The sequence below is a fragment of the Coffea arabica genome, chromosome 3e, assembly GCF_036785885.1.
Source record: "Coffea arabica cultivar ET-39 chromosome 3e, Coffea Arabica ET-39 HiFi, whole genome shotgun sequence".
Taxonomy (NCBI): Eukaryota; Viridiplantae; Streptophyta; class Magnoliopsida; order Gentianales; family Rubiaceae; genus Coffea; species Coffea arabica.
Genome location: NC_092315.1, coordinates 798,876 through 814,784, shown reverse-complemented (window position 1 = coordinate 814,784; position 15,909 = coordinate 798,876). Strand labels below are relative to the sequence as shown.

Here is a 15,909-nt window from a genome sequence, read left to right as displayed (position 1 = left end):
ACAAGCGCCACACAACTTTTCACAAGAATACTTGAAATGGTAAGCATGAAGCAAGCTAGCTGAAGTCACACGAACATGAATATGAAACGATTTTAATGTAATGCAGCGAGGTTCCCAAGGCTATAACAAAGTAAGGTTCACAGCTTTAGAAAGACGAGAGAGAGAGAGGTCGGAGACACTGGTGAGGTAGCATTTTATTTTAAAAGAAAAAGAAAAAGAAAAACAGCATCCGGAAGGCGTTTCATTTAGCCTAATTGCTCATAAGCGACTCTTCTTCACTGGTCCCATCTCCTTTGCCTTGGCCCTCAACAAGTGTTTCTGAATTTTTCCGGTTGCAGTCTTTGGCAATGGTCCAAATACCACAGATTTTGGGACCCAATATGCTGGCATCTTGGAACGACTGAAATTCATTATATCTTCTGCCAAGCGCTGTTGGTCAGATTTCTCAGCTTCTCCCTTTAACGTGACAAACGCACAAGGTGACTCCCCCCATCGTTCATCTGGTCTTGCAACCACTGAAACTTCCAATATTGCAGGATGTTGGTACAGAATATTCTCTACTTCTACACTACTAATATTTTCACCTCCAGATATAATGATATCCTTTGATCTGTCCTTAATTTCAATGTAACCATCTGGATGTTTAACAGCAAGATCACCAGAATGAAAATAACCATTTGCAAATGCCTCCTGATTGGCTTTGGGGTTCTTCAAATATCCCTTCATCACGACATTACCTCTAAAAACAATTTCTCCCACTGTGGTTCCATCAGCAGGGACAGGCATCATATTATTCGTGTTGACAACATCCAAGCCTTCCAAAGCAACGTATGGCACACCCTGTCTAGCATTTAATCGCGCTTGGTTTTCAGGTGGCAGCAGATCCCATTCAGGTTTCCACACACATATGGTGGAAGGGCCATAGGTTTCAGATAGGCCATAAGTGTGCGTAACACGAAATCCTCTTTGCGACATTGCAGACAGAAGAGAAGGTGGCGGAGCAGCACCAGCAGTCATCACATGCACAACACGAGGGAGAGGAAGGATCGTCTCTTCTTTTGGAGCATTCACAATTGTATTGAGCACCACTGGAGCAGCACAGAAATGGGTTACTCCAAGATTGGCTATGGCTGAATACACTGCCTTTGCCGTTACCTAAGAAGACAAAATCACAAAAGATTTAGTAAAGATGATCAAGCAATTTAAGCCCAGTTAAGCCATAGGGCAAGTTACAGAGGAAATCAGCATATGACTTGTTAGAAAAGGCTGTATAAACAAACTTTTACATGAATTATAAGTTTTTAGTACAAATTGATATTATCTGGTTTTGCAATTGATTCATCATATCTGAAGGCTAAATTATAATCCAGAGCCAGGGACAATCAAATAAAACTAATCTAGAGCAAAACATAAAACCATTACCATGTTCTACAGTGTGCTTAGACTTGTCATTAAAGAATTAACTTCCTAAGATTCATTATCAAGTAAGCCAAAGTATGGGAATGGTGAGTCAAACCAAGAAGAGGGACTGCCAGTAGCAGCACATCATAGGAAATTGTATGTATCCATCCTCTACAAGAAATAACCGATTCACAACCAAAAAAAAAAAAATCACTATCGCAGAAAGATACCTGTCTAAGGCATACACTTGTCCCACAAATAGCAGCTAGTGACCAAGCAAAACACCAACCATTACAATGAAACATAGGTAGAGTCCAAAGATAAACTGCCCCTTCTTTCATGCCCCATATAACAGGATTACTGAGAGCCATAAGATATGCACCTCGATGATGGAGCACCACTCCCTTAGGACTCGCTGTTGTGCCAGAAGTATAACCAAGAGCAATGCTTTGCCACTCATCTTGTGGTGGTTTCCATGCGAAGTTTGGATCACCAGTTTCCAGAAATTTCTCATATTCCATTGCTCCTTTTGAAAGAGCATGCTGGAGCGACTTTGAATCACAGGTTTTATCAGCAATAACAATAAGAAGAGGGGGTCTAAAGTAGCCTTTGCTCTTCTCAGCCAAAATTTTTAAAGCTTCCTCAGCCAGGGAGAAATATTCTTGGTCAACCATTATAACAGCAGATGCCGAGTGCCCCAGAAGAAATGCAATAGTCTGTGCATTTAGACGGATATTGACAGCATTCAGAACAGCTCCAGCCATTGGAACCCCAAAATGTGCTTCATACATTGCAGGCACATTTGGTGCAATTACTGCAACCTGCTTTTGAGTATCAGTATACGATAATTAGTGGAAGTGTACCATCAACTCCAAACACTGAGGTACAAGATCAAGCTCCAATTTGATGAACAACAAATCCATACATAATTTTTCTATTCCTGAATTAATTCCGTATTGATCCCCTGTTTTAATTTCACATAGTTAGAGATTGGTTCTTTTGATCAAGGGGCAAAAAAATTCCTTTATTCTTCATTCATTGTAGTTGGAAGCTTCATAATGCGTGAGCAGCTTCTTCTGTTTCCAGGACTAGCATTTTGGCACACGAATATGTCCCCGACTCTAGAGTTTGTCAGTAAATTCATTTCCCACGTCTGATTTAATCTGCGTTCTATACTTAGATATATTGTAATTCCAATTCATCGGAACATAGGAGACCAACGAAAAACTTCAAAAATATTTTACTCTATTATGCTTTGCAAGTAGGAAAGATTGTACTAGAGTAGCAAAGGAAAGAAGGAATTTTTCTAATGTATATGTAGCTTTTAGCGCATTTGTCAGATAATTGGTTTAGTAATGCAAAGTCAGATAATTGGTTTAGTAAAGCAAAGTCAGCTCCACATTGCTTCGCATAGCAGATTTTGTACTGCATTCAGCTTTTCCTTTCTTTCTTGATTCCACACCTCATTAAACCAACAAATGAAACAAGACAAAACAATTTCTCTCACTTCTTCTCCGTTCTCTCCATTCAAATGGACACTTATCTTCCAAACACAATGAAGAGAACTAAAAATCAATTCATTGTATATCATATTTCACTCATCTACAGAAATACAGGGCACAAGTTCTTAAAACTCTTAATCCACTTTCAATTTCTTATCTCGATGCACTGAAGTTCCATTTGATAGTAATACACAGCAATGAGAAAAGCAAGGAAAACTGACAACATGAAAAAACTGAAGGGTCATTCGTTCTAAATGGTAAAAGCTAAAATTGAAGCGTAATGTTCTAAAAGTAAACATTCAACCTACTGCAATTTTAAAGATGTCTTTAAATCCTAATCATAGAAAATGAGTCAGACAGCATTATCGTTTTGATAAGATTTTATAGTGAAATAATTAAGTGACCTTCTACATTTTGAAAGAGGCAACAAACAACAGAACCCAAATCTTACCAACTCTCAGAAACATATTCTTTATTACAGATGCAAACAAACTTATTTTGAGTATTTTACTGCCTAATATACGTTGTTTAGCACGCTCTACCTCAAATGAGCATATTAAAGCCAAACCAGCTCCCACTTTTTAAATTCCAAGAATTTGCTTAAATTAAACAAATAACGATTGGACCACTTTAAAAAGTGCGCCACATATTTGGACCAGAAATCCCAATTTGATGGAAGTCTAGATTCAATATGAAAATTAGTTTCAAGAAAAAAAAATAAAGCAACTCAACAGTATCTTAGAACTTTATTTAAGTTAGACAAATTAATTCAGCTCTGAATAAGCTAAGGTGATTTAAAAAAAATCCATCTTCAATTGCAATGAAACAGTATCAACAAATTTGATTACACATGCGAACCAGGTAGTAGATTAATTTCAAAATCCCCACAAGAAATATCAAGGAAACAAATGAAAATTGAATCAGTTTTTAATGACAAAATAATTGGTGAATGCACATGCATAAGTCGACATTCCAACATTGCCTAAGATAATCACCAAGCTCAAGCCAGCTAATCATTCCATTATTCTTTCAATTCCCGCCCCCCCCCCCCCCCCCCACAACAACACCACAAAAAAAACAACCAAAAGTTGCACGAAAAATATAAAAAGGAATCAGCAACCGAATAATAACCAAAAGGAAGGAAAACAAACGGAAATGGTGAGGAGGAATAGTGAAATTACAGTGCTACCGAAGGTGACGGAACGCTTAGCGAGAGCGGAGGCTAATCGGCGGCAGCGTTGGTAAGTCTGGAGCCAGGTGTAACGATTGGAGCCGTGGATGATGGATGTACGATCGGGATGAACCAAAGCAGCTCTTTGCAGGAACACCAGTGGAGTCAAAGCTGTATAGTTGGCTGCGTTCTTCGGGAGATCGTCAATATCTTTCTCCTCTACACCCATGGATGATGGCTTTTGGTTTTTGAGTTGTGTGGTAGTGAACGACGACGTTCAGTGCGGATTATGGTGCGTGGGAGTGGGAGGGATGAGCAGCTGTGAAGTGCGGCCAGGAAGAGAGACGATGAAATGAATTCTGATGATGATGTCCACGGAGCAAGTCGACCAATTTATATGGACGTACGCTTTAGTCGGTACAATTCTGTTGTAGAAGAGTCTCATTTGAATTTGTCTGCAAATTTTTTTGGTGCGATCGATTAGAAGAGTCTAATTTGAATTTGTCTGCATTTTTAAAAATTTTTTGTAGCTGTAGTTTATCACTTCATGATTTATTTATTGGTGCAATCGAATCGAGAAGAGTTTAAATTGAATTTATTTATGATTTTATTAATCCATTTTTTTAAAAAAATTAGTAGCTATTATAGTTTATTGATGCAATCAAATCGAGTTGAGTTAATAAACTTAAATTCAATTCGAGCACGGTAAAATTCATATCTTGAACTCAAATTTTTTTGCCTCATTCATACTCATACCTGATCAAATCGATCTTATTTAATCGAGCTCAATCAAGTTTAAATAATATAAATTCATATTTTTATATAATTTTAGACAAGGAACATTATAGAAATTTTACATTAAAAATATTAAATATTTATTAAAAAATATACTACTACATACCGGTACTTTTGGCTAGTAAGCTTGATATGGTGGATGAGTCTAAATTATGCGAGTCTAAATGCATGTGCCACGTGGATGAGTCTAAATACATAGTACTATCTTTCTTTCTTTTTGCTAGTAAGCTTGATATGGTGGATGAGTCTAAATACATAGTATTAGTATTACTGCGTTTAAATGAGTCTAAGGGTCCGTTTGTTTCGGGTGAAAATGTTTTCCAGGAAAATATTTTCCTAATTTCCCGTGTTTGGTTGCACAAAAGTTACTGAAAACATTTTCCTATGTAAAATATTTTCACTCATCTTATGGAAAACAACTTCCCTTCCAAACTTACTGAAGTTGTTTTTCGAAATGCATGCATCCCGCCTATAGTATGTTCTAAACTTACTGAAAACATCTTGTAGTATGTTCTTTTTTTTTTGTGTAAACAGGAGAACTCGAACCCAAGACCTCTTCCTTACACTCCCTCCCCCGTACCACCCAACCCAACCCAACCCCTAGTATATTCAAAATAAAAAAAAAATCTCATCCTGCTCATCCTATGCTAGTAATTAATTATGTATAATAGGGACATTCTTTTCTAGAGAAACTTTCAGCAGTGAGAGTGCAAGATATATGTCACAATAAGCATTGCATGTGATTGATATTTGACACTGAATGGCCAGCAATTTGTTTATTGTTTAAGGAGATATTTTTTATTCATATATACATTTCTTCAAGATTTTTTAAAGTTAAACAATGAGATAAATTTTCTTATTTTGCATGGGAAGAAGTATGTAGTTATAATGTGTAGAAAGTAAAGATAGAGATAAAAGTGAAAATATTTCAAAAGTTAAACAAACACCAGAAAAATGAAGTAAGAAAATATTTTTAATAAGCTAACCAAACACCTGAAAATGATGAAAGGGAAATGATTTTCATGGAAAATTACTTCCACGGAAAATATTTTCCCAAGGAAAACATTTTACTTCCAACCAAACAGACCCTAAATACATCTAGTACTAATTATCAAAAAAAAAAAAATTACATCTAGTTAGTACTATGTGAAGTTGATTTTCAATTCTTATCAAGTTATATCTTATAATTGATATTGTCATAGCCCAAACGAGGAGCGGAGACAGGGGACAGGCAGGAGCAATCGTCCCCCCAAAAAGTTTTTAAAATCTTAAAATTCTCCTTATAATTTTAATTATCAATTAAAATTACATTATTTTGGCCTGCCTTAAAAATAATTATATGCAAGTCTTTCCATTATTTTGTCTAATTTCTCTTGATAAATTGTTCTATACTAAACTAGTAATTAGTATGCTTATTAAAATTTACCATTAGTATGTATTGTACCATACAATTAGTATTACTTTTAAATAATAATTACGAAAACCTTAGCTTTTCCTTTGACTAAACTTCTTTGACAAACCAACTCTTAGTTAAGGGATAATTAAAATCTTCAGTGGGGTTTCTGACAATTTTTACATAAATACCCTATAATATTAGAAATTACATTGACCTCTCCTTTCATAATGTTTAGTTTATTAAACCTACTTACGAGTTTTCTAAATATTGATTGTTATTTATCATGTTAATGCCACCTAATGCTTGTCATGGATATAATTTAAATTTCTTAGAAGATTATATGTTGTACCTATAAAGTAGATGTACCTCTGTGTTACTTGACGATGGTCAAATATGATTTTGTTTATAGGACATCTTCGATTAAAGTTGGCATGAATTTTTTCTTTTTTTTTTGGCATCTTCACTGGCCTTATATGCTGGCATGAAAGATTCATTGCTCTACCAACAGCTCTTCTTAGGCGTAACGGTCAATAGTGTAACTTATTATTATTATTATCTTAAGAGGATCAAACTGATAGCAATCTTTTACCCTTTTTTTTTTATTGGCATTTTCCTCATCAAAAGTGTTAATTGTTTTCATCTAGAGACGAGGAGGGTAAATTTAGAAGAAAATTGTGTGTCAGCACTTTTGTTTCATTTTTGAGATTACTTTTTATGATGGAGGCTGATTTTGTTATTAAACATGTCAAGCAAGGGGAGGTCAGTGTAATTTTTAATATCAGAGGGTATTTATGTGAAATTGTCTAAAACCTCAAAGGAGGATTTTGAAATTATCCTTTTCTTTAATTACTATTATTTTACAATAGCAACTAAAGTAATACTTTTTTGATATGATGTATGTGAGATTAAAAGGTAATTGAAAAATGTATTAATGATGCAAGTAAATCAGTGTGTGTAAATAAAGTGTAAATAAAGTGAAATAATTAACAATCCAAACATACTCACTGTACATATTACACGGGAAATGAAAGACAAACAAAACAAAAAAGAAAAATTCAACCATCACAGAAACCAAAGAAGTTTCAACTGCGGCTTTGAATGTCTAACCTCGATGGTAAATAGAATAGTATATAATTTAATTTTCATATTTTTTATACTTTATTCTCAAAAAAATTTTAATTCTAATTATAGTCTATTGAACTTTTATTTTATATTTTCTACGCTTTATTTGTTATAGAATTTCTTTTGGTTATCATAGCTTTGATGATCCGCTATCTAAACTAAAATTCAATTATTCGAAGAAAAAAACTAAAATTCAATGTCCGTCACCGTCTCAAGCTATAATGGCATAGCAATTTCTGCGAAAATGACAAGAGTATTCCCCTCGAGTTCAAATTATGATGATACTTATTTGATTGGAGTTGAGGGGAACCACTTTACAACATGAATTGTCGTAGCATTAACATTCGAGTTCGGATAACCTCATCAGCCTTGCGTTGGAGCTGGCTTTCTTTATAATTGGATTGGAGTTTGCAGAATCTTTTTATAAAGCTTAACTATAATTGAAACTGCATTTGGAACCTGAGTTTTTTGAGAGTTTGTTTAAAACTTTATTGTAGTGCACTATATAAGTTTTTAAAAAAATTTTGTAGAAGTTTTTATAAGGTGAAAAACTTTTTTTTCCCTTTTCTTTTTATCTTTTTCTTTCTTTTTCTCTCTCTCTCGTTCTTTTTCTTTTTCTTTCTTTCCTTTTTCTTTTCTTTCCTCTCCTCATCTTCTTCTTCTTCTTCTTCTTCCTTCCCCCTCCCCCTTCCCCGTTACCTCTCCTCTGTCTCCCACCTCCAGCACCTCCGCCAGCACCACCTCTGTTCTTCTTTTTTTTTTCTTTTTTTTTTTTTTTTTGCTTTTCTCCTCTCCCTCCCCCGCCACCCCTTTCCTCCCCCAACCCCAAACTTTTCCACCATTCTTTTCCTCTCCCCTCTGCCCGCCACCCCCTCTGACTGCTTTCCCCCTTTCCTCCCCTCTCCCCTCTCCCTCTCCTCTCCCCTCCCCCTTGCACTCCGACGCCCGAGGAAGGCGGGCAGCTGTGCATTATTATTATTTTTTGCTTTTTCTCTCCCTCCCTCCCCTTCCCTCTTCCTCTCTCCCTCCTCCGCCACCCTCCCCCTCCCCCTCCCCCTTTGCGATCTAGTCACGCGACCAGATCGCACCTAGCACCCCCTTTGCGATCTAGTCACGCGACTAGATCGCACCTAGCAGAACGGGGAGGGGGAGGGGGAGGGTGGTGGGGGAGGGAGAGGGGGTGAGGGTGAGGGTGAGGGATTCAAAATTTTTTTTTGAGGTTATCGGCACCGGAATAGGTGACCGGCGGCGGGAGAGGTGGTGGAGGTGGTGGCTGGTGTGGTGGGTTGGGTGAGGGAGGAAGAAAAGTTTTTGGGAAATTTTTGGTGTATAGATTTTTGAAGTGTGTAGGTAAAAAATTTTGGAAAGTTTTTTTGGAGTTCTCGTAGCGAAAGCTATTAAAAAACTAGTAACTAAAAAACTTGGTAAAAAACTAGGGTGCCAAACATGCCCATATTAGATGATAACACACGCTTTTATGGAGAGCTACTCTAAAAAAATATGGAAAGAAAGAAAAGGGAAAAGATTTTTGGCAAGCTTATTTGGTAGAACTGGCTAACCATAACATACAAATTTTGGGTTACTCTGAGCTAAGCTAAAAAAAAAAAGCTCAATTTGAGACGAGCTTAAAATAATAACCACCAGGTAAAGCTTGTTATGTTCAAGTAATTTAATCTAATCAACGTCCCTAGCCCGGGCACGTTCATGCCCAAAAGTAAAGTAACACGATGATTTACAAAAACTTTTTAGATTTCAATTCATTCACGGAATTGATTGCCAAACCCATTTGTCTTCTTAATCTGTCCGTCGCCATTTTTGCATTTTGTACCGAGTTTTACAACTACTGAATAATACTCAATTACTGCTGTCTCAAACTCCTTTACACCGCAGAAAGCAGACAAGGGCCAAAGGGGGTCAGAAGCACCATTTGTTGATTATTTTTAAAGCTAAAAGTTTAGATATTTCAATTCTAATTATCACGACGGGTCAGGACATGTTTGGCTCTCAAACCACATCATAGATTACCGTCTAATTTGAACCATACACCAAATCAAGCCATTACTTTTTCTTTTCATTGTTCTATTATTTTCTTTGGAACTAATGAACTGAACATGATCAGTGAGAAGATGAAAGAAATTGCGAAGGTAGAGAAGTCACAAGAACAAAAAGTGTATAAATATTTTACAAATAAATTTGTTGTGGTATTAAAATTTTAGTTCTGACAAGCTTCAAATTTGGATTGGCTTATCAACATAAGTAGATAAAGAGCCGAAGGCCTCTGATGACCTGGATTGGTTTTCGTCGTCCTCTCACGTGCCGCGCACGTGGATCATCCCATCTTTTTCGCGTGATGCGCTTCGTGTGTCCATTTTCTTTCTCGGCTTAGGGTTAGCCGCATAAAACACAAGAATCTCTCGGCCGCTTCTTTCTTCCGCCGTCTCTTCTCCAGATCTTTCCACCGTCTTCGTTTCTCTCTCTCTGTTCCTTTAATCATCCTTTTCTTCCACATTTTTTCCTTTTCTTCCACATTTTTTTTCGTGCATTCTTGTTCTCGTCAGATCTTACCGTCTCTTCTTGTCAGATCTTGCATTTTTTTTTTGAAAATAGACAACGAGTACACTATCTGTTCTTGTCGGATCTTTTTTTTTTGTTGCTTTTTTCCCTTTTCTGATTGCTACTACTATTTTGTTGTTTATGAGGATTATGTTATTCTTTTTAATTTTTAGATTTTTTATTTCTGTAGCTTGGATGAGCCCGTGAGGTGGGGTTTCAAAGATTTCCACTTTATTGATGCAAGAATTGGATGTTGGGTACTAGCACTTGAAGATATATGCTTTAGATTGGTATTTCAATATTTCCTCCATTTCCCTCTTCTTTTTTTTTTTTTTTTTTTTAACAAGCTCCTCTTTTCTGCAGATCCTTTTACGTGCGAGGTCTGATAGGAGTTTCTTCCGTCAGGTAATTTTTTTGTTCTTGTTTTTCTTGCAAATTCTATTTGTCTGTCTTTCAGTTTTGCTATATTTGTCATTCTTTATTGACTTCCTTTTATTTTGTTTTCTTTTCTGGGTGCTGAGCTGTGTGTTAGGTTGAGCAATGTATAAATGAGGAGAAAGCAAGAGCTTGTCATTTTCTCTGCTCACCTTCAATTGAGAAGATGTTGTGGGTAAGCTTTTCTGTGGCATCGGGAATAATTCTGTTTCATTTTTCTATTGCTGCATCACGAATCAAGAGCAGTTCAAGTTCCTATTCTGAGATTTTCTTGTGTTGTTTGGTTCTTAGTATTGTAAAAGGTCACTTTTCCATGTTTTAGTCCAAACACCATGATGACAGAATAGTATTCATATTATCATAACAATTGCATCAAGTACAAAACATTTTTTGAGCCAAAACTTCTCAATTGCACTGATTATACACCAAGTTTAGTTCCCTTTTACTCTTCTGTTTTGTGGCACTATTACCTATTGTCATGTTGTTGGTCGAAAGCACCTTAGATGTGTGTGTGTGTGTTAAACAAGCCTCAGTTTTTTGCACTTTTTTGGTCTTCCAATTAGTTAGTTCAGTCTTGATTAATTACAGCTCTTTTGGCCTTTCTTGCAGTAATGCCTACAGTTATAGAAATAATAGTAGATATACCTGAGGATTCACAAGTGACACTTACAGGTAAGTTCATGTTCTAGCCTTCTGCCAATTCTGTTAACACCACCAAAGTGCACCAATTGGAGGACATTTTACTGCAGGGAATATCGACGAACAAGATTTTGGATGCGAGAAAGCTTTTAGGGGTCCATGTTCAGACATGCCATCTAACCAATTACTCCATGTCTCACGTGGTCAGTTCCTTTACCTTCGTACTGCATTCTTCATTCTTCGTACTACATTTTCTTATTACGTATTACACTAAGAATTGATGGACTCTAAACATAAGATAAGACACAACCTTTCATCTATCATCTTCCTGCCCCGAAATGAAAAAGGGTACGGTCAAATCTTAGATACCATGAAGTTAGGATTTGTGGTTAATACTATCTGGTCTACGTGTATGGTGATATGGTTGCCTGTCAATGTATTATGTGTAATTTTTATGGGCCTTAATGAAACTAAAGGCCTGAATAAACTTAACAAGTTGTCTGTAGGAGAATGACAAAATAAAATAAAAAAGTTTGGTTTCTATTGACAAACTTAACCACGGATCCTTTTTTGGTGTTTTATGCTAAAAAATATATTTTGTATTGCTTTATGCCATGGTTTCTATTGTAATAAATAAGAGAGCTTGTTCCTAATTTTTCAGCCTTTGACAATGGATTTGTGGTTTACTGGTTAGTTGTTTTAATCAAGAAATGTTTGGATACTAAGTTTGTGGATATTCATGATTTTGGCATATGATTTGAGCAACTTCACTAACTTCATTAGTTAGATTAAAACCTGAAAAAGGGAGTTTAGACATCAAACTGCTATTTTGTTAAGAATTTCAGTATATTTGATAGCAATTCCATTGAGTGTTTAGCTTTAGCGAAAATCTGGCAGCTAAAGTTAAAAGGTAAAACTTAGTCACCATTAATTTTCTTGGTATTCTCCCATGGTGGACATATTTTCCCTCAAGATTTGTGAAATTTTCGAGCCTTCTGTACCAAAAATTGTATGTTGATTAATTGTCTTGACATTTTTCCAGGAATGAGTTATGTTCAGAGGGGATTTTTATTATGTGCTTAATCTTTTGAATTGTTGCTTTGATCTAGACTTGTTGGTTGTATTTTTTCCCCGGGGAGATTCTTTAATTGGGTGATTTAGCATTTTTTGCTTGGTTTCCTCATCTCTTCTCATTTCTGTGCATGTGAGGTTGTCTTTTTCTTTTTTTTTTTTTTTTTTTTTTTTTTTTATGTTTTGCTTTGGTGCTTAGTGGTTCTGAGGCTTGAAGGATCAGCCATTTGCAATTAATGAGTGGATTCCATAAGAAATTTTGTACTTGTGACTATTGTAATCGGTTAAATTTTGTCATTGCTTTGAGTTGCTTTTGGTGTTTGAGATTGTGATGTGTGAAGGAAATTTTGTGCTTGTTGTCTGTTGATTTTGTGTAAACCTCAAATTCTGTGTGTTTCTCTTCTTTTATTGAAGGAATAGAATTTGGATTACGAAAAAATGAAATGAGTTAATGGTTTTTATGGTTTGTATTGTGGGACTAATCCTTTTTAGGCAGACTAACAGTTATTTTCTTCTCTAAAAGAGATTTTTCCTGATTTAGGCTTTGTGAATGTTCTGGCTTTTTGCAGCTAAGCCGGGCGATTGATTAGCTTGGCTGCTTTTTATGTTTATGAAGTTAAACATGATGTATATTAGGATTGTTTTTGTATTTTGTATTTTGTTTGATTATTTATACTTGTGTAGTTATGTTTATGTCTCTGTTTTTATCGCTGTAGAATGTTAGACTAAGTGATCTTGTGTTAGGCATTCATCTGGTTTGATTAGGGATTCGGCTCACTGTTAAATTGATTATTGTAAGACAGCTAAGGGTTTGGATTTTGACTGTGAATAAGTAGTGTGTGCAGACTAGCAATGTATTGTTTGTTCATACTTATGCAGTTTATGACTATGCTTTTGAGTTTTGCTGCAGAACGTTGAATTGAGTGATCGTGTCGCTGGGCGGCTAAGAGGAAAGAATCTGTTGTCCTGCCTGTGTGACACATTCATGTTTTCTGATTAGGAATGCAGCTCAATGTTAAATTGATTATTGTAATTTTTATTTTTTTTTAGCCTTTTTCTAGATAACAATTTTATTAGATGTTTTTAGTTAATGTCTAATATGTATTTATCATTGTTAAAGAACTTAACTGCGGAAACTTTTGTAGTAGCTAGGTTGCTAATTGATATGGCTCAATTGCCATTTCAGTTTGTACATGGCTTACGTTTTGTATATGTATATGGAACATGATGCTTTTCCGTTCTATGACAATTTGTTTTGTGGATGATTATTTGTAACTGCCAAATTCTTGGCTGTTTTTTGCAATAAATGAACTATAGCCATATAAATGAACTGTCCATAGTTGACTTTGGCTGGGGAGGTTGCATTACAGTTTTTCCTTTGTTAAAAAAACTGCTTGGAAGTGTTGAGCCCTGTTTCTTTTGCCCTATTCTTCGGCAAATGAAGGGAAAAATGATAGTTTTAAGCATTATGTGTATTTGCAAGAGCATGCTGCGTCAGGTTTTAGAGAAGACATGAATAAAAGGGTAGATTCCTTTGAATGAAAGGGTTTCTTGTTATCTTTGTCTATGTTCCTGTTGAATTCAAGAGGTTTCAACTTTGTGAAATTGACAAGTCTTGTAATATGGGTCTCATGTTGCTCCACATAGCAGATTTTGTACTGTGTTTTTTTGTTCATTTACTTTTTTTATTCTACACTTCATTAAACCAAGAAATGAAACAAGACAAAACAACTTGGTTTGCTTTTACTCCTTTTTCTCCATTCAAAGCACTAGAAGTTTAATGTTCAACAAGTTATTGCATTTGTTTAGCAATTCAGGCTTTGCTAATGGGTGTTTAGCCACAAAATTGATGTTAACCTACTTGCTGCACTCATCAAGCTTTAGTAGTGAATGTTTGAAAAGTTTCTTTGGTTACTTTGATGTCCTCTCTATCTTTTTAACTAATAATTAGTCATTGCAGTTCCTTTGGGATGAATATGATTTGCAAACACCAAAGGAGCCAAACTTTTTGTCTAAATATTCCTTGGTAATGTGTTTTTGGCTTCATCTGCATGGAAATACCAAAAAAATGTGTGGACAAGAATCAACAGAAAATAAGAGGAAAGTACATCATTGCACCGTCCAGTATGTTAATGGAAACTCTGGACTATCTACACTGAAATTACTACATAGTAATTCAAAATAATTTACCAAGAAATGAAGAACTACTTTCAACTATAAATATATTTACTGGATTTGGTGGTCCTTCGTGGCATGAAAATTATTAAGGACACTTTCTGCATCAAAAGAAATTTTATCTGTGAAACGCACTTTATGTATGAAGGATCCCATTAAAATAAAGATAAGAATTACGCCATATGATTATATATGAATTATATCCCTCTTGCCATCTACAGATTTAGAGCACAGGCTCTAACTATCTAAACTTGTTAAATGCCTATACTAAAAATGTACTTTTTCTACATAAATTACAATTTTTATTGCTTCAAAATTGGGCAGGGCATTTTTCATAATGAAAAATGATGGAGAAGAAACCTCATTGGAAATGAAACCAAGTAAGGTTAGGTCTTCAACAATGGATGGAAGTGTACAGTTCATGCATGCTCAAGATCAAGAAGAATTAACGCCAAAGTTCCAGTATCAAGTATTTAAGGTGATATTTCAGCACAATGAATCCAAAAGAGTTTGGTGATATCTTAAGGTGAAGTAAATTTCTAATCTTCGTAAGTAATATGGATTGGATTTTAACAACCCTTTTATTTATTCATGTATATTTATGTTTAACTGCGTACATAAAATTATTAACCGACAAATATTTTTGTTCTATGACTCCATATATTTAAGAGGGCATGTTTTATATTTATCCCAACGCGCAACGCGCGTTTTATGCCTCCTAGTCATATTCATACGGCGTAACTTGAGTCTTGATACATGATTTATTATATTTCGGAGTGCCAAATTTTCTCACAAAGAGAAAAAGGGGAATAATTTTGGTAGGCTCGAATGGTTAACCATTCAAATATTTTATGTGGCAAAAATGAATTCTAGCTCAAGAAAGGCTCTCATTTGGAGATGAGGTTAATAATCACCAAAGAAAACCACTTCTGGCTAAGGAGTAAGGGGCATGTCGGTGCCCGACGAGTGCGTAACTGGGATGCGATGTTATTTTCGCAACTAATTATCTTAGAATGGAGAAGCTCTTTTACTTTCCAATTTCCACTCCCAATTTTCAAGCAAAAGGCAAAACATTTTCCGCCCTCTTCCGCGTTATCATTGAGCCTGTTGGACTATTTGTTAATCTCTTTGGTCCTGCATCATCTAAACTCCAAAAATAACATGAATTTGAAAGATACTTTTTTTTAAAAAAAATTTCAATTGAATCACGGAATCGATCAACGAATCCAATTTTCTTAATTTGTGTGACTTTTTGTTTTTACACAGATTTGCAACTATTAAATCATAGAAAGAAGATAGGAGGACAAACCAAGGATCTTCAAATCATCATCTGTGTTATCTTTTGTTTCTGTCCTGTCTTTCTCATTTTTGTTTAGCGTCATGTTTTCCATCCCATCTTTTTTGTCTTTATTTAAATATTACGTGTATTGTACTGTTAAATTTTTTACCAATAGAATTTAAGAGTTATTTATTATTTAATTTATGTATAATAAAATTTTAAAATTCATTAATCAATACACGTAAGAGTTAAATAAGGACGGAAGAGACGAGACGGAGATGAAATCCGGTTCAGATGATTGCGACACCACTTTTTTTTTACCCCATTTGTTCTAATACGCCATCGATCTTTTATTTTGGTTTCTCATTTT

At 35.3% G+C, this 15,909-nt stretch overlaps 1 protein-coding gene and 1 long non-coding RNA gene across 6 annotated transcripts; one reads left to right on the top strand and one right to left on the bottom strand.

Moving 5' to 3' along the window:
• Positions 1–76: 76 nt before the first annotated feature.
• LOC113738056 (acetate--CoA ligase CCL3-like) lies at positions 77–4,559 on the bottom strand. The gene is made up of 3 exons (XM_027265218.2): positions 4,085–4,559; positions 1,632–2,222; positions 77–1,155 (listed from the first exon to the last, which is right to left on the bottom strand). Exons 1-3 carry the CDS (start codon positions 4,301–4,303, stop codon positions 259–261), a joined length of 1,707 nt encoding a protein of 568 aa, XP_027121019.1. The 5' UTR covers positions 4,304–4,559; the 3' UTR covers positions 77–258.
• Positions 4,560–9,675: 5,116 nt separating this feature from the next.
• On the top strand, positions 9,676–13,347 carry LOC113737792 (uncharacterized). 5 transcript variants are annotated; one of them, XR_011842344.1, is made up of 7 exons: positions 9,676–10,001; positions 10,131–10,197; positions 10,304–10,345; positions 10,473–10,550; positions 10,985–11,047; positions 11,125–11,217; positions 12,996–13,347. It is a non-coding gene; the product is annotated as an uncharacterized lncRNA (long non-coding RNA). The 5 variants fall into 5 exon arrangements; XR_011842342.1 differs by having other exon boundaries at positions 9,677–10,001; positions 10,131–10,230; XR_011842345.1 differs by having other exon boundaries at positions 9,746–9,823; positions 10,131–10,230.
• Positions 13,348–15,909: the final 2,562 nt, after the last annotated feature.